This window comes from Onychostruthus taczanowskii, unplaced genomic scaffold (genome assembly GCF_017590055.1).
Source record: "Onychostruthus taczanowskii isolate IOZ18803 unplaced genomic scaffold, ASM1759005v1 scaffold31, whole genome shotgun sequence".
NCBI lineage: Eukaryota > Metazoa > Chordata > Aves > Passeriformes > Passeridae > Onychostruthus > Onychostruthus taczanowskii.
Window position 1 is genome coordinate 3997653 of NW_024500461.1, and position 19084 is coordinate 4016736.

At 35.9% G+C, this 19084-nt stretch overlaps 1 protein-coding gene across 2 annotated transcripts in view; it reads left to right on the forward strand.

Moving 5' to 3' along the window:
* Nucleotides 1-19084, forward strand: part of TMTC3 (transmembrane O-mannosyltransferase targeting cadherins 3) — a 29696-nt gene that overhangs the window by 647 nt on the left and 9965 nt on the right. For both annotated transcript variants that reach the window (XM_041409881.1, XM_041409882.1), the window contains exons 2-8: nucleotides 7003-7123; nucleotides 7719-7935; nucleotides 9013-9231; nucleotides 12944-13043; nucleotides 13742-13857; nucleotides 15482-15654; nucleotides 16493-16745. In XM_041409881.1, coding sequence (XP_041265815.1) covers nucleotides 7747-7935; nucleotides 9013-9231; nucleotides 12944-13043; nucleotides 13742-13857; nucleotides 15482-15654; nucleotides 16493-16745 — 1050 coding nt within the window. In that variant the 5' untranslated portion in view covers nucleotides 7003-7123; nucleotides 7719-7746. The remainder of the gene's footprint in view (nucleotides 1-7002; nucleotides 7124-7718; nucleotides 7936-9012; nucleotides 9232-12943; nucleotides 13044-13741; nucleotides 13858-15481; nucleotides 15655-16492; nucleotides 16746-19084) is intronic.

Consider the following 19084-nt stretch of genomic DNA (forward strand, 5'->3'; position numbering starts at 1 on the left):
TTTAGTTAAATGGGTGTGGAAACATCTTTTCAAATAAAAAAAGAAAACTAGTAACCATTCCAGGCGTGTTTATCTCTTTGTATTTGTTTGTTTAACAGCTGTGGAGAGCTGAAGTGGATTTATTTTGTTTTGTTTTTGACTGTAAGAGAAAGGTGATTATAACGTTGTCTTTGTACTTTTGCCATTTTTTGGATTAATAATTGTTTTCAATTTTTTTGCTGTCTCTTGACCAGTGTTGATATTTAATGGAGACTGACAAGATGCAAGATGTTTTGTGCATCTTACAGTTATGCAGCTTGTTCCAGTCACAGCACAACTCCAAAGACTTCTATATCTCAGCCAGGGCTTGGTTAATGATAGTTCCATATTGGGTGCAAAAGGCAAACTGTGTAGTTAGGGAAGGAGACTGTGTTATATTTAATGAATGGGTAATATTACTAAAAATAAAATTAATTAGGTGTAAAACAATGGTTTCTTAGTAGCAGGGACTTTTATAAGTGTAGGAAGTGACACAGAAAATAATGGCACCTTAGCCACAAACTAAGCCTTCAGGAAATGAATCCTTCTGTGGTAGAGAAAATAATCCATTGATGCTGGAATGCTGCTGTATAGGAGCTTTTTTTTTTTTAAATCATCTTCATCATCTTAACCAGCTGTTAATGCCAGTATGTGCTTCATTTAATGTGCTTTATTTAATATGCATCAGTATTGTTGAGTGTTCTGTTGCAGAATCAGCAGAGAACATGTTATTACATTTACTGGTAGTGAAACCATATCTGGGTTGTAATTGTGTAATGCAGCTAGTAAAGACCATTGGTGCAGAAGTAAAAGGTATTTGGATTTGAGGTGGGCATGGAAACTCCAAAAGTGAAAAAAGAGTAAAAGGAATCGAAGTACTAACCCCACACAAAATGACAAAATATTTAAAATACATCATGGCTTGGACCAAGTAAATTAGCATGTTTTGCATCACCTCATGTTATGAACTTTGTGTAAGCGAATCTTCTCTTAGTGGGAATAGATACTTACAGTTCTGGAGCCAAGAAATCAATTCAGCTCCATAGTGAACAGTTTGACCTACTCTGATAGAAGAGTTAGGCATACATGTTAAATCACAGCTTTGGTAACAGTGTGCCCTTGCAAAGACCTAATAGAAAAACTGCACCATGAAAAGCCTAATGGAATGTTATTTAAAGTACACAAGAAATCTTATGCAGACCCAGCATACTAAGTAAGGACAGAGTAGCAGAGTCTAAAGGCTGTGTTTTCAGCTTATACCTCACATGTAGCTTTTGTTCATTTATTCTTTGGAGTAAACAAGCATACAGTTTGTGCTGTTGCATTTCTGAAACACTGAGAGTGGTGGTAAATGTTATTTTAGAGACACTATTTTTGCATCAGTGCAGCCACAGATGATGTTTTATGTAGTTGCTCTAAATAGAATGGGTATTATTTTGCTACTATTTGAATGTAGTAAAAACCCATAAAGGTTTGACATGGAAATGTGAGATTCTGTTATTGATTTAAGTTTCTAAGTTATAAAGTACAAGCTAGACCTGTGTGGTTTGTATTTCAAGTGGCATGTACCAGTTGCATTGAGCAAATTGAAGCTAAACCACCAGCTAAAACAGGATCTTCATCTCACCCATTTTAAATTGTGTTCCATTTTGGTCCTTGTTTGTATCAGAGTAACCTAAAATGTCCCTGGTGTTGGTCCAGCCGCCTGTTTGCCAGGAAGTTCTTTCCCTGTGGGAATTCTTTCATCTGGTCTGCAACACGTGTTCTGACTTTGTATCAGAACCGCCACTGCCAGTGCTCTTCTAGATAATCCCTCAGAACCATGTGAAGAGGAGGCTGGAGGCCATTACCTTCCTGAGTAGCGAAGAGTATTTCCTACCAGTCCCATGCCTCTTGATCTGGTAGTGAAAACCTTGCAGAAGGTTTTTCCACAATAAAACTTTTCTTATTATATTTATCCTGGCTTAGGATTTCAGCAAGATGAAAGGGAAATTCAGGCATGTCTTGTATTATTTATCTTCTCATCTTTCCAAATACTTCTTGCTTTCTAGGTCAGATTTAAGCCAAAGCATTTAAATCTCACCTGTGCGTGTTTCATATTGGAGTTGTACCTTGGAATGGCACGAGTAGATAAAGTTTAAGACTTTGTTGGAAAGGCAAAACAGAAACAAAATTATGATCTCTCTCTGTCAGTAAACACTTGTACTAAATCAGCAGAAAGAATGTTCAGTTTAACTCAGAATAAAAATAAACAAAGGTTAGCAAGTAGGCAATACAAATTAGGACATCAGCAGAGCCTTGGAAGCTGAATTAAAATGCTATTTTTAAGTGACTGTGCTATTGGTTTGTGTATATCTGCTGGTATTCATTAGTTCAGCTACCAGCTCTTAGATGAACTAGTTGCTCAGCTGTTTAAAAATAAAAATAACCCTAGGAGTGGTTTTAACAGCTTTTCACTTTCTTCCACCTTTGATAATTTGAAGGTCTTCTCTGTGAACTGTAAGTAATGTTCTAAACAGTTCAGAACCTTCAGTGATTAATAAAGTTTGTGTGTCTAGTAAATAAATCTCTAGTATTGCCTGATTATTTTTTATTAAATGGTCATAACACGTTGTTATTAATGCCTTTCAATCGGTGAGTGCCATTACTCACTTTCTAAAGCTTAATAGTCAGATGTGTCTAACAGACAAAAACATATTTGTTCCTGCAAGGGTCTTTTATTGTAAGGTGGCAGATAGCTAATTATGGAATGCTGAATAGCTTTTGCATGTTTTCAGAATTGTAGCTGTATTCTTGCCAAGATACACACTTGCCAGTGTTTTCTAAATTCTGATGGACGGAAAATGGCTTCTGCACACCCAAATTTCCCAACTGAGGATACTCTTAGAACATCATTATGCATTTTTTATTTGTGACAGATTTTCTTATGCAGACTACTGCATCTTGCAACATGTGGTGTGCTAAACCATCCATAGTGTCATGGATTTAGTAGCAATTGTTGAGAAATATTGTGTTTTCTTGCCTTCTAAAAGTGCTTTGGTTCTTTTGGTCATTGTTACTTGGTTTTTTGTCAGTGCATTTTTTTCAGTTTTCTGAGACTTTCTTATGTTTTACTCATCTGTTATTCTTGAAGACTGGATGAACTATTAGAGTGATCTCAATAAGCTGGAACAGGAGAGCTCTTTACTTTATGAGCCAAATGGGCTTGAGAGTTCTGGTTCTCTTCTGTCCTTTCCATTTAATGTCTCTGTACAAATGTGAAAACAGTGCAGTGCAAAGTGCAGGTTTCTGTGCCAAACAGCCTAAGAGATTTAGTCCAATGATAGGCTGTTTTGCACAGCCTGGGTATTCTCGTTTTTACAGTTGGCTCTGATGACTACTGTGCATTTTCTGAATCTCAAGGTTTACTTTGCTCTTCATAATGTTTTCAGCTGTGTATTCTTCATGACACAGTCAGATATTATTGTAAATTAAAGCATCCAACAGAAGTCTTTATAATAAAGCATGTAAAGTACATGTCTGTCCTGATTTCATCCAGTCAAATGGTAGCTCTGGGGCAGTGCACTAGACCACAAGCTGGCAGTCATACAGCCCAAGGGCTGGTTAAGGTATCTGAGGGGCAGTCTTAGAAGCTGTGAAAGTAGCAGGTAGGTGAGATGAAAAAATAACCTGAGGGATGGTCAGACTGTTTGCATGTTTAGGACTAGGCAGTGATGTGGTTCTCCCTCACAGCAAGCCTGTTTCAACAAAAAAGTTGTTAGGCAGCATTTTACAGGTGTTTATCAAATACATCCACCACTGGAAGTGAAGTAGTGGCACTTGCAAGATCCTGCTTGGGTTGATCAACATGTCAGTTGGCTAAGGAGAATATATCCACTCACATGAGCAGCCCAGTCATATCAAGGCTTCAGCAGCCTCTTGCACATCTGTGATTTGCAAGGTTCTTGGTCTTATATACTCCTTACATGGCTTCTTTCTTTCCAGCATCAAACTGATAATAGATTAGTTGGCGCGAAAGTAATTTTGGTTGCCAAGAAGCAGTTGCTGTTTTCCACTGAGTTTAAGGGCAAGCATACTTCTGCCTAGCTTACCAAGTATGGATGATCTTCTATAAACCTCTGCTTTAGTTCTACATTCTCAACATGTTGATGATCTTTGCAGGTTGGGAGCTTGGAGTGTGAGGGTGGACCCAGCTACAGTAGCAAATAGGAAGTAGTAGTTCTGATGGCAAGACTTGCTCAAAATCTGCATTGTTATGCTAACATAAAGGACTGCAATTTTTTTATTACATATTTATGCTTTAAGTCAGCAAGAACATTAAAAGTACCCTGTGATCAGACCTGGTGGAAAAAAGTAATTTTCCTCACTCTGTGTATCTTTACAGTACATTTCAGGAAAATAAGACCTTAGAATGCCATAATGCAAGTCAGAAGTAGTGAAGTACCTGTACTGCAGTTTTGTGCAATCTACAGGTTGTATGGTGGTCTTACATTTCCCATTTTTCTCTCTGTGCTTAGCCTGGAAGCAGAGTGCTTGAATATGGGGGCTTTACCAGATTTCCATTATCCCTCTCTGTTTTCAGGATCTAGTGCTTTAGCACACAACTAAAATTTGAGGGGGTTATAGTGTGATGCTTTAGAGGTTACCAAGTTTGATACAGTTCAAGCAATAGGTTGGGTGACTTGCTGCTAAAACCAGAACGTTGCATTTTGTTGCATATATTCATTGCTTACAGTAATTTTAGTAAAACTGTACAGGATTGCCTGGAGTGTCTGTGACTCAAATACTTGCCTTGAAAGACCAAAGCACAGCAATGTATTTGCATGTAGTTGTAATTGTATCTGTGATTGAAATGTGCCTGTAAAGGAGAAGGTGAATTGCAATAAAAGCTTTCAGTGTTAAATGTGGATATTTTCTGGAGTTTTCTGATAGTGAGCTAGTCACTAAAACATAAACTTCAGATTTATCTAATATCTGAATTTATTTATGCTTAAGAGTTCCCTTTCATTCAAATGAAAACAGTATTTCCCTACAGCTGTCATGTAGGTAAGTGGAGCTCTGTCAGAGAGCAGCATGGTCAATAGTGGTGTAGAGTGTGGAGTTCTGAGTGGAAGTAATACTAGAAATTCAGAGCAAAATGAAAGGCTTGTGAAAGCATCAGAATCACCTGGGATTAAGGGATAAGTATAGTAGATGTTTTGGCGTACTTTTTCACGTGTGGAAAAGTGAAAACCTACTAAAAGTTGAAAGAGCTAATAATTAAGGCTGGTTAAGCTTTTCATTCTGATGAGACGCAGTACTTAGGAATCAATTTTGGTTTTTTGCTAGTTGGGTAACAGTAGCTGTTTCTGAACAAGTGTTGTTAAATAATTAGAAGTCACCAAAACCCTACTCACCTAAAAAAGCCTTTTCTTAAAGGTTAAATTTAAATAAATCTTACAGTTGTTTCTGTGTGGTAGTATTACTATGTCACAGTATTTAAAATAATAAAGGCTTGTATGTTGGAAAATCCTGACATGTTTATTATAGGTCCTTTTCAGATATCAGTGCTTTTCAGTAGAATTAGTGAACTTCAAGAAGTAGGAAGTGGACTCTTTACAAGCTGTTGCAAAAAAGGAATTTCAAATTCTGTCAGGGTAAAAGCATATGTTTCGTATCCACCTTCTTTGAAGGGGAAACTAAAAAAGTGATGAGTTCAAATTCAAAAGTGTATTCCTGTAACATGCTTTGTTTTCTTTTTTTGATAAGATTTCTCTGGCTGCTGAGAGGACCATAGATATGTTTAGTTGTAAACTTACCTTAGTGTTTTAAAGTACTCAGATTGAGCCCATGGCAGAGGGATTGGAACTAGATGATCTTTAAGGTCCCTTCTAACCCGAACCATTGTGTGATTCCATGAAAAAGGTGTAGCAACAACCTTCAACACTGGTGTTTTTTTCACTTGTTTTTGTTAATTACAAAGCTGGTGGCAGCTTTAAAAAAAGGCTTTCTTTGTTGAAGTAACATCAATAGCCAATGCTCCAAGTGCTACAAAAGCCCTTAACTGCCATTATGTGAGGAATAGCAAATGGTTTGGTTTGATTTCTTTGAAATTATATGTGTCCTGGTTTTCAGTTTAGCTGCACCTGCATCTTGTTGCACATATATTCCTTCCTGTATCTACTGCTCCTTTGCCACTAGTTCTGGTGCTGAGTGATTGTGAGCTCTCAGGTCCATGCTGCAAACTACAAACAACATCACCTATCAACTATCATCTACCTAATATACCTGTCTTAAGAGTTCAAGAAGCATTTGGACAACAGTCTTAGGCACATTGTGTAATTCTTGGGGTTGTCCTGTGCAGGGCCAGAAGTTGGACTCAGTGATCCTTGTGAATCCTTTCCAGTTCAGCATGTTTTACTATAAATCTGAACACATTTTTTAAAAAGCCCAGTAGACCAAAGAAAAAAAAAATCACCAGGATTTCAGGGTTTAGGACAATAAAGCAGACTGTAGCTTTCAAATAGCTCATCAGCTTTGATGTGTGAACTGTGATAAACAGAAAGCTGCAGTCATTATGTATTCATGGATCCGCATTATCTGGCTAATATTAACTGCTCTGTATCCTTACAGATGCTCCCCTCCTACAGTCTGGGGAGAAAATACTCTTGTTCAGTCATGTCCATTTTCTCAAAATGAAGTCAGTGTTCAACTGTCTGTAGCTTTTCAGTATCTTTAGTCCCAACAGTTGGCAGTGGTCTGTGCAGAGTCAACTAGTGGTCAAAAGAAGTACCTTTGACCTTCTTATTATTCCAAGGCAGAACAGTATTTTTGAACAATGCAACACACAGTAATTTCACCTTTTGATCAGTTCACTCATATAATGTTATGTAAATAATCATAAAACTGCTGATAAATAATTTCGAGGGTTTAGCAAGTTAAGCAAGATGAGAGAAAATAATATAAGATAGTTAATTTTGGATTTTTGTATATTATTTTTTTTAGACAGTAGTCTCATATGAACAGTCAGTGACATCAGAGCAACTGGCAGAGTTGAGGGGGAAAAAAATGACCTTTTCATGAACTTCTAAAAAGAATGCAAATGAGCCTAGTGTGACCTTCAATGGTAAGTTTAACTTTTTTTTTATTATTAGTGTCCTTTACCTGTTCTTGAACCCCTGTATTTATGAAGTTCTACAAGTTTCCTGTTCATTCATCAGAATGTTTGAAGTTTGTTTTAGTTTTAATTGATTTCGAAATATTTTGAGAAACACCTTTAAATCTAAACCCCATAAATAATTGACACAGTATCTGCCTCTTTCCTAACTTAGAATTTTGTGTATGTTAAATTACTCAGGATTCCAGAGAAATTATTTTTCATAGTTTATCAGTTTACAGCATTCTCTTGAACTGCAATAGCTGTCTGCCAAAAGCTACATCACAATTTATTATCAATGCAATTTTTTTCTTCCCCTGTAAGTAAAACATGAAGAGTAGCAGTGTATCCACCTTTTGTAAGGTTTTTTAAGGGTAAGATATTTTAATGAGAGTATTTACTTTAAACACCAAACCATGTTACATGTGTGACTTGAGGAAACTTTTCTATCTGAGTTACAGGTATGCAGTGTCATTAACTTCTACAGTATTTCCTGTCTTAATTTGACTTCTTAAAATCAAGTTTAGTAAGTAAAACTACTCAAGTTTCTCTACATACATTTCAGCTTCTGTCCATGAAACTTCTTTGAGAAGATGGCTGACGTAAGCCTGAAGGAAGCAGCACTAATAGTTGGTGTGGTGGCAGCCTGCTACTGGAACAGTCTCTTTTGTGGGTTTGTTTTTGATGATGTTTCAGCAATTTTGGACAATAAAGATTTGCATCCTTCTACACCATTAAGAAATCTGTTTCAGAATGACTTCTGGGGCACTCCAATGTCTGAGGTAAGTGGTCTGTGAAACACTTTGAAACATTTAGGAAATTGAAAAAAACCTTGCAGAGTATTTTTACACTTCTTTTTCTTAGTGTTGTTTTAACAGAATACCTTGGATTTGATGGAATTTGGTGGTGTTAGTGTTTTGTACAATAATATCAGGAACACATGTAGCTTATATTCTTTCACTTTGTTCAATAAAAGAACTGGTAAGAAAATGAAGTTGTACTGACAGTGCACAGCATCATGATGTTAGTTCCTATGTAATCACAATATCAAAATTGAACAACTCTGACCAATTTGTTTTCTCCTGCAAGAATTAGATATTGTCATGCAAGGGCATTTATTTCTAAATGCAGCCTGGAAGGAAAAATAACAAACAACAAAGCTTGGAATTAGGATATTGTCTCATTTAAATTTATTTAAGTATATATGCATATATATAGATATTAATTCAGTGTTTCTGATTTGTAGCCTATATAGAGTGGCTATGTATCATGTGAAAAGCTGCATTAGCATTGAAGCTTTTGGTAATCATTGTTAAATGGCAATAGCTAAAGGATTTTGATACAATTCTAAAAGTCACACATGTTGTTATTGCTGAGCAAATTAATAAAAATTCTTTCCCATTCATACATTCTCTGCTTATCAAGGCATTCCACTTTTTAATCTTTTGTTATGTTCATAACCTGTGGGGTTTGTTCCTTGTGACATACTATTTGCTAGCTCTGCTAATAGACTCTGAGACAAGATTTTCAAAAACCCTGTAACCAAAGCTTCCAGATGCCATAATTCTGTATTCATTGAAGGTTAAATAGGTTCCTAAATTCCCCCAGTGAAATTTCAAATAGTACATTTTTTCATGTTTTTACTGAAAAACATCCTTAACGATGTCCAGTGGAAAAAAGCAAAAAAAGCCTTTTTCTTTTTTTTTTTTTTTTTTTATTTGTTGGGCTACTGATTTTCATAATAGATGCCTGACAGTAGAAGGGGATTCAGGTATGGATAAGTGTTTAGGAAGGTATTTTGGAGTGAAAGTCATTCTGTAAGTTAGTGGTGACTGATTGATCTATCTGTTTTCTTTCAGGAGAGGAGTCATAAATCTTATCGTCCCCTTACAGTTCTAACGTTTCGTTTAAACTACTTGTTCAGCGAGTTAAATGCAGTTTCTTACCACTTTCTAAATCTGGTCTTTCATGTCGTGGTTTGCATAGTCTTCCTCAAGGTCTGTAAGCTCTTCCTGGACAACAGGAGCAGTGTAGTTGCCGCCTTGCTCTTTGCAGTGCACCCAATACATACTGAAGCGGTAGGTACAGCTGTGATGTGCTTAATTTGTTTGAGCTGTGTTAATTAAACATAAATTTCATGGTGTGTATCTACAACTTCAGAAAGTATGATTTTATTTGTACTTACTCTTTCCTTTGCAGTGAGTGGTAGAAGTGACAAATTTCCATGCTTAGGAGCTGCTCATGCAGCTACTGGAAAATAATTAAAGAAACATGAATTTAGTTATTAAATAATTTAGGCCTCTGCTATGCACGTTGGCTTTTATGACTTCAGTTTACGTAGACATTTGTGTTCTGTGATGATTCATGCAGTATCCTATTTTGTAAATACTATGAATGCCTCTTAATGCATTTCCAGAATCCCTTGTGGCTAATCACCATGTCTGTTCTGTCTGCTTTCTTTTCTGTCAATTGTCTGTCTCAGTGGGACTTTCTCTAGGATGGTTGTTCCTATGCTACAGCCAGCTTAGGCCCAGTTGTGTTTGAACCTTCCACTTTTTTAACATTTAACATAAACAAGGAAGAAGAAATACATTTCTCTCCTTTCTTTTCTTTGATTCTGAAGGAATTCTTCACTGCTATTAAAAAAAAAAGCTTTGTTTGTACAAGTTTTCTGATTATATACTTTTTAATGGCCAACCAGGCTTGCAATGTTGTGAGGAAATGAAGTCTTGTGATCACCATTCATTAGATTTCTTTCTGCCAGAAAATCTGATAAAGCAGATTTGTGTCATTTTCTGTTGTTATTTCTGCTCCCCTTCAATTTGCTTTCCTGGATTTCAATGCACAGGTGGTTGTTTTTTTCTTTTTAGTATTAGCTAATTTTAGCTAATACAGCTAAAACTAGCTGTTTTCTTCTTTATAGTATTAGCTTATTTTCAGAAAACTGAGGATGTTTGAATCATTTACTGCTTTGGAGGTGATACCACTTTTTTGAGTGGAGAGAGTTTTTTTAGGTGGGGAAGGGAAGAGTAGAGTCTTTTGATTTTAATAAAATGAGAGGGGTTTGCACTTCGTTGTAATTTTTTTGGTATTGATTTTTTGGGTAAAGAGTTTCCATCTATCTCTTGTACACTAATAGTACAGATCCTTTTAAGCAATAATTAAGATGCCTGCATCCATGTATTTTGAGCAAATTGTACAGGAATTGAGTTGATAAATTTGGCTGTTATTTAAGCTACAAATATATGGTTGCTAGAAGTTAATGGAATGTGTGAAATGAAGAAGTTAAGCATCTAAAATTTCTGCCTACTCCAAAGCACAAACCACTATAAAAACTTGGGCAAAATACGGATTAAAAAAAAGAAAATTATTTATTTCATTTGGTTTTCTGTTTCTTTGAAAAAACATGTTTTAAATTGCCAAATTTGGCTTTACCTCTTTGTAGTAAATATGATAGGATCTTTGCAGCAGTGTTAACAAGTTGCCAGTGACTTAGGTTAGTTAGGCTGGCTCACAGGTTAGATCAGCCAGTGTAATTTTATCACTTTCATTCCAAATTTCGGTGATTCTTTATTATGCCTGAACTTTCAGATTCTGCCCCAAATAGCAAGTAGCACAGATGCTTTAGTACCGTGCATCAGAGTTAGTAAGAGGGACCGTGCAAATCCTGCAGCCCGTTGTGTAGCAGAAGCGAATTGTGTAAGGCGGTGTGGCAGACGGTGTGTAAGGCCTGGCGTGGCCACGGGGGGGCACTGTAACACAAGGATCGCTGCAACCTCGTGCTGGCTGGAAACACTGCGAAACTGCGATTCTGGTTAAATCCCCCTGCTGCTGTACTCAGGTACTCGGGGAACAGTCACATAAGGGCTTGTTTTCGTCTTACCCTCACCTCTTCCAGTGTGTGAAAAGTGGAAGTTTCCTTACACAGAAAAGAGGAGGTAATAATGAGATGTATGTTAGGACTAGGGATTTTTATATCTTTTACAATTATAGTTGAAAGGTACCTGGTCTTAATTCTTTAAAATAATCTCCTACATATTAGTCACCTGCACAAGAGTTTGAAACTGCGGATACAATACAGAAATATTTTAACCCTTTGCCTATCTTAAAATAAACAGGTTTTTCCTGAGAAAGTTATCAGAGCAGGATAAGTAGAAGATCATTTTCTGCTTGAGTTCACGAAGAAGCTAGGCTCTTGCAGTGATAATATCTGTTTTTCTGAGGAAGACCCTTTTAGGAAATTAGTTGAATGACAGCATCATTGTTTCATTTCTCCTTGTCTTTGCAATTCCAGTTCAGTCTTCCTAGCTACTTTGCTACTATTCTGGCCAGAAGTATGTAAACCACCTTTATAAGTAGAGGATGTCAGCTAATCTTGTGAGTGCTGGAATTTTCTCTCATAAGTCACGTTTGTATCCAGAAATAGAACCTCTCTTTTGTTGGCAGTCAACTGTGGAGGCACACCAACATGCTTCATTAATGTTCTCTTTCAACTGATCTACAGATAAAGTTCTCTTTAATGTCTTAATGCTAGACTATTTTGGAATCCAGACCAGGAATCTTTGAAACATCTTAAGATATTTTGGAAACAAATACTTAGATGCTCTTCAAAATACTAACACAAACTGTGGTGTCTTACCAACTGTGAAACACGCTTTGTCTGTGCGTGATTCAGTGAATCCTTTGGTAAACATGCAGTAGTCCCAAAAGAAATACTAGAGTATGATTTCAGATTCAGATTAGAATGCTTTTCTTTACACTGTGACCTTGAATACTGAGTTACTTTCTCATTTTATGCTGTGCTGGATCAATCATGCTTGACCAAGAATGTACTAGCAATAAAACTTTCTAGCTGGGTCCATATGTTAAAAAGTCAGTTTTCAGCATCATCTTAGTTAAATCATGAGCTATGTGATTTCCTTAGCTAAATACCATCTACCTCAGGACAGCATGCTTTTTTTCAGCCATGTTACTTGTAAAAATTTGGAAGCAGTCAGTGGCACTACAGAAGAGGACTAGTGGCAACACAGTGGCTACTGCAGTAACCATGAGCATAATGACCTGTCTTCCATATCTGATTGTTGGTTTCACTTTAGCTTTTTTTGAAAACAGTTCTTGAAATGGGAATGAATCTGTATTTTTTGGGGGATTCTGAAACAACCCTTTGCCATTTGCACGCTCTTCTCTGAATTTCCTAAAATCCACTCCTCTCTGCCTCATCAAGGGAAGAGAGGTTGCAATTGAACGCTGAGGCAGAAATGTTGTTGAGTACCTCAACCTTCTCCTTGTCCATTGTCACCAGTTTATTTCCGCACTGTTGGTGTGGGGAGGTACACCTCTGACATTCCTTTTCTGGTTAACCTACCTGTAGAAACCGTTCTTATTATTCTTTATGTCCTTTGCCACATTCAGTCCCTGCTTTGCCTTGGCCTTCCACACCCCATCTCTGCACAACCAAGGTTTGTCCCAGGTTATTTTTCCCAGGTTACTGGTCCTTATTTCCGCTGCCTGGGCATTTGCTTCTTCCACTTTAGTTTGACCAACAGTTCTCTACTCAGCAACACTGATGTCTTGCTTTCCTTACCAAATTTCTTGCTCCTGGCGATTGGCAACTCCTGTGCTCTATGGAATACTTCCTTAGAGATTTGCTATCTTTATATAATAATAAATATCTAGTAACATATAAATAGCATACCTAAATTACTAATAAAAACTTAGCAAATACTATCTTAAAATATCAAATAATAAATACTTGATAATAATTATGGTTTTTCTTATTTTATTTTTCAGGTAACTGGAGTTGTGGGCAGAGCAGAGCTTTTATCATCTATTTTTTTCCTAGCTGCTTTTTTGTCGTACACAAAGTCTAAAGGGCCAGATAATACCATAGGTAAATGATTGGCAAATAGAGATACAATTTCATTTCTTTATCACTGATAAAAACACTCTTAAAACTATAATAGAGGTGAACTGGTTATTCAGCAAGTGTGTACCAAAACTCCTTCAGAGCCAAGATACCCATGTAATACTACTTTCCGTTATAAATTGCATTTTTCCCCAAGATTTAGGCAATTCTTTAGTTATTTTTATAAGTCCTGCCCTAGGAGATACTTGCACTGACTTTTATTATGGTCATTTAAGTGGAAGTGTGCTGAGGTGCCTCAGATGGTCAGTCACAAGTAAACTCCAGAGTTTCAGTGCAGATAAAGGAGGCTTCTGTCTTTGCCAGAGTCAGATTGACATAGTGAGAAGTCATGACTCCCTATAAAGTATTCCATTTGAAAAAGTGCTTTGGTGATTTAGGAAATACTGAGATATTTTGTTTTACTTATTATAAATTAGTCTTTTACCCTTCATTTATTTTATTCAGTTTAAGGGAGGCAATTTTAAAATTGATGCATGTGTATTATTTTCTGTAGGGTAAAAGTGGTCGTCTTTCATAAGACATTATATATACTAAACAAGTTTACAGAACGTGGCATATTCAGATGTGAGGAGCCAAAGCCTTCACTTTTTAAAGTAATTTACTCCATTAAATGTGTTTTTTGTAAAATGGAACATTTTCAGTAATATCTTCTTTATTTGCAGTGTGGACACCAATTGCAGTGACTGTATTTCTTGTAGCTGTTGCAACACTGTGTAAAGAACAAGGAATAACAGTGGTGGGGATATGCTGTGTGTATGAAGTCTTTGTTGCTCAAGGGGTAAGCTGTTGAAAAATAAAGTGGATTTCTGTTATGAGACTAAGTACTTTCATATTTTGGTGCTGATCTTTCTCAGTTAAGTTTCACTCAATAGTTCTCTTACATTTTTCAGATTTTTTTGAGTCAGTTCATGTTTGACAGTGAGGGAAAGAAATAACTTCCAGGTTGTCCTTTACATGCCGTGCAGAGATGTTAGTAAATATACTCAGTAAAGACTTGACAGGTCTTAATGCAAGCCTGTGAAGCCTGTGTTTTTAGCTGACTAAGATTTGCAAATCCCAACATGTAACAGTTTGAGGTGCCTAAAGGTGGAGGATTATTTGGTTTTAATCCTTGTAGTAAAAATAACATATTATATACAAATTAATTTCATAATTTTCTATTGAGTAACCTTCTATAGAGTAGTCCTATTTGAATAAGGAATATTCTTAAAAAATTAGTTGTTCTAAGAATGCTCTTATTTATTTCACTTTAAGCACTGATAAGCCTTTAAATTAATAGTAATTTTTCCTTAAAGAAACAAGATTTTCCTGCAATTAAATAATTCTAGACTTTTTAATAACCAAAATAAATTAAAAATTAAAATGTAGCAATTTAAAATGTAGCATTCCATAATTAAAGATGATTTTATAATTATTATAAAATGTATAATAACTATAAATTTTAGGAAGGAAAATTTTGTAAAAATTGCACCAATAGAAGCCAAAAGATTGTCTATCCTGGGGACAGATAATCAAGGCTGAAACACCAAAAGCACATAGGTGAATTTTGCAGGTCTAGTGAATTCAAATACATTTTTCTAGCTGGATTTTTAAGGAAATCAGCAGTACGTGACTCGTTTTCAGCCCACTCTTCCTTCCTTTTAGTAACTTTTGATCTGATCTTCAATTTCACTGAAGTTTAGTAAGATTGTGTAAGTCAGTTGAGTAGGAAAGGTAAAATGCAAACTGAGGCTTCTTCTGAAAGCACAGGTGTCACATGAACTTAGAGTTTTACCAGTCCTCAAAAACATTTCAGTTTCTGTAGTTTAGCCAGCCAGTATGTCTGAAGGAATAAATCATCACCAGCAGAAGTCATGAAGACAAAGGGAAAGAGGTACACTGAGAAGAAATTAGCTTATGTAATGGGAAACCGTGCAAGATTATGATGTTCATGAGGCAAGGAGTCTTGACTTACTGCAGTAGAGGCATAAAACAGAAAGCCAGGGCTAATCAGGAAGCGAATAGTATTTCTATCATTTGTAAGGAATTTTGTTTATAGGGTAAGTTTTCAGAGAGGTTCATAATTCTGAAAATAGTGATTTTTCTTCTTGACAGTTTCTTTCACGGTTTTGATTCATTTGTTCAAGCCTCTGAAGATGGTACAATTTTTTGATCTGTCAGCACAAAATAGCTATGGGTGTACAGGTTCAGCTGTGATAGTGTTAGCAAGAGTACTTGGCTAGTTTATTAGAATGGAGACCTTATTTTGGGGACTTGTCATGAAGGCACTAAGAAGCTGAATTAAGTAACTATTGGGAGCAGATGTCTACAGAAAACCAAGGAAAAAAGCATTAGGTAGCTCATATTTATCTAAGGAGCTATTGAGTACCCTGACTGATTATAAACCATTTTTTAATTTGCAGTACACCTTGCCAGCATTATTGGACACAGCTCTACAGATTCTTCGAGGGAAGGGCAGTATTCCTTTCTCTATGCTCCAGACACTGTTGAAGCTCATAGTCCTAATGTTCAGTACACTCCTGCTTGTAGTTGTCAGAGTCCAGGTTATCCAGTCTCAGCTTCCAGTGTTTACAAGGTAATAGTAAAGTATTTCTTATTTACAGTTGTTTATAAATAAGATGTGACTTAATGAAGTTGAATGAATTGGCCAAAAAAATATGAACTTAAGTGTTATTCACCTATTTTAATATTACTCTTTGCTTTCTGTACAATATTGCATTTTTTGTGAAATTGCTAAATTAAATATTTTAGCAACTGTTGACTAAAATGTCCAAAATATTGAGGTACTGAGCAGGCAGCCTTTTTAAAAAGTTTATAGTTGATAATTCATCTTAGTAATTCAGAAATCAAATATCTTATTGCTTAAGTGTTTTTTATTGTCTCTTTATTTGAACCTTGGCTGAATTCTCCAAACCTCTTAAATTTTTCCTCTTCTACATACAGAATATATTTTACATTTTACGTATGTACTGTGCGGAAAACATGGTTGTCTTCAGATAGACTACTTGAAGATAAATGTATATGAATGACATTAGAACTGAAAAACTATTTTATCTTTAAGTTTGAGCAATGTAGAAATGCAAGAATCTAAAACTGTCCCTGAAAAAATGAGATTAACTATTAAAAACATGAACAAGGACCACTGAGCTCAACTTGAGATGTAAATCATTCTGTTTCTTCAAACTTATGTTGATTATACCCCAAAACAGTTTCATAAACATGGGGGAGGCTCTGTCCCTCTCTTCAGTGAATCACTGTGCATGGTTTCACACCTGACAAATGCAGGAAGATTAGGATATTTTACCTGTCTGTAATTAGTAGTTCTAGCTATGACTCTAAAGTTTGCCACAAAGTGAATCAAGATCATATCTTTCTTCATTAAAAGCTCCTTTTTCTCCTTTCTTTTGCTTTAGGTTTGATAACCCAGCTGCTGTTAGTCCCTCCCCAGCAAGACAGCTGACTTTCAACTACCTCCTCCCTGTAAATGCTTGGCTTCTTCTCAATCCCTCAGAATTATGCTGTGACTGGACAATGGGAACTATTCCTCTTGTGGAGTCTTTGTTAGATGTTAGAAATATTGCCACGCTTACCTTCTTTTGCTTTCTGGGGTCTTTGATGGTCTTCAGTCTCCGATACCCTGGAGATTCGTCCAAGACAGTATTGATGGTATGAACGATGCACTGTTTTTGTCCTGTCGTTAAGAGTAAGTGGCTCAGGTTGTATGGTCACATGTGTAATCTGCTGTGACCCAGAGATACTATGTGCATCTCCTTTTAGGCTAGAATGAACACATAAGAGGAGAATTGTCTAGCAACAAAACTGCTAAATTGCAATTAAGTGTGTGATTCTGTTAGAGATGAGAATAAATATGCCCCTTGTTATGTATTTGTGAACTGTATTGCAGCCTTTCTCACATATTCAGATCTCAACTGGCACATGGAGGCTTTCAATAGAATTTAGATATGTTTCAAGGACCAGAATGCATTTTCATCCTGCAAGCTGTCTATTTTATTTAAATGTCAGTAGTCGTGATGTGTATTTAGCAAGAGATTTGATTTTCTTTCTCATAGGTGTAAAAGAAAGGACATATTTTTGCATTTAGGAATAAAGTTTCCACTTTTCTTATTGTTGTTTTGTTTTTCTTCTGTAAGTTGCTTTCATATTATGAAAAACTAATTTTGTCAGGCTGTAAGATCAGTTCCTGTGTCTGTTCACTATTATATATGATCTTAAAACTGAGAGGGGTTAACAGAAAAGAATATTTTTGAAGAAATGGGAAGTCTCAAAGGAGCTGGTATTTTTGATAAAAAAACAGTCATCAATTATTGATTCCATTGCAAATTTTTGCAAGGTGAATGATAATCTAATACCATACTTTTTATTAGTTCAGTGGTGAAATTATGTGTACAACAAACCTGCATGCATTTATCTTAATCTGCTTCAGAAGTAATGCATTTTTTAGTATGTTAATCAGCAAACAAAGGTTTCAGATGGGTGGAAATATTTTTGTATAACCTAAGATTTAAGTAGTTCTTTGCTAAGCAGCTGACAAATTTTGATGCACTTCTAAAAGACGTAGCATTATAGTTCTGACTCATACTCATATGTTTTTTTCTTGTCTTGTCACTGAAACAAGGCGATATATTTCCCTAGAAGACCAGTGAAAATGATACCTAGTATTGCTGATGAAATTTCTTGTCCTGAATTTGGAAACTGTGTATGAAGAGAAGAAATTATTGATACCATAAATGTGCAAGGTGCACAATTGCTTGGAAAATAAGTTTTACAGCACTTCTAATATGCAGAGTAGTTGCATTTTCCTCCTTATATAAGCTGAGGCATAAGTTTTTCTCCACTGCACTGTTAGCAGGAAAAATGTGTGTGGGGTGTGGTTCACTTTTTTTATGGGACAGCTCCTGAATTTTAAGGCTGTTTATTTCCCTGCATTTCTGTTCATTCCCTACCTAGTGAAGTTCACAAGAGGAAGGGGTTAATTGGTTTTTTAGCATATGTTGGTGTAAGTCAGTTTTTGTTTGAAGGTGGTATTTTTACATGTGTTTTTATTATTCCAAGTGCCCTTTATAGGAAGGATTTTCTGAGATCATTCACTCTGGCATGCAAGCCTCAATGTCACCTGACACAGTATAGTCCTGGTTTAATGCAAGTTGTTTTCCTTTAATCTGTACCTATGCTGTGTATATAACTTTCAATATTATGCTGATTTTCTTCAGCATTGAAGTGCCTGTAAGCAAATTTCATAGGAAATGGAAATGCAATATTTTATATTAAATGTTATGTGCTACAAAATGAAACAATACAATAGGCCAAAGCCTATTGCTGCATTCCAGTAAGTCATTAATAACCCCAAGTAATCAATGTGTTCTGTATGTTGTGAGGCTCAGTTGTGTTTTTGTTTTCCTGGAGGTTAATGAAATGCTGTGGGTCAGCAGCTGAGCTGTGTTAATGATCCATGTGCATATTCTTGAAATATCTTTGAAATACAAGATAAAGTCTTAAAGTTTTAAATTGGTGTTGCATTTTTATATCTGTAATCATGGGTTGATTTTTAAACTGGATTCTTTTACTGGTTTTAGCATGGAAGAGGCAGTTAACGTCATGCTTAACTCTAGACAGCCAATTGTACTGAAAGTTTCTGGAAAATTTCTTTCTTCAAAGAAAAAGTCCATTTCTGTAGGTTTGTTTTTGTAAGGTTTTTTTTTTATAACTTGAAGGCCAGATATTTTGAAATAATTATTCATGTATTTTCTGGAGCCAGAGACTGGAAATCTGCTACTTAACAGTCGTCCAGGACTTAAAGCAATTGATCATGTCCGCTTTCTTTGCAACATATGGATTTGTCTCTAAATAAACACAATTTTTGATGAGAAGTCAGTCCCCAACCTAAGAACTACAATTGTGCAGTTCTTAAGTTCATTGTAATATCAAATACTTTGAGGTACTCTTAGCACTCTGTCCAAAAAGTGATGTTTATTTGGTGACTGATT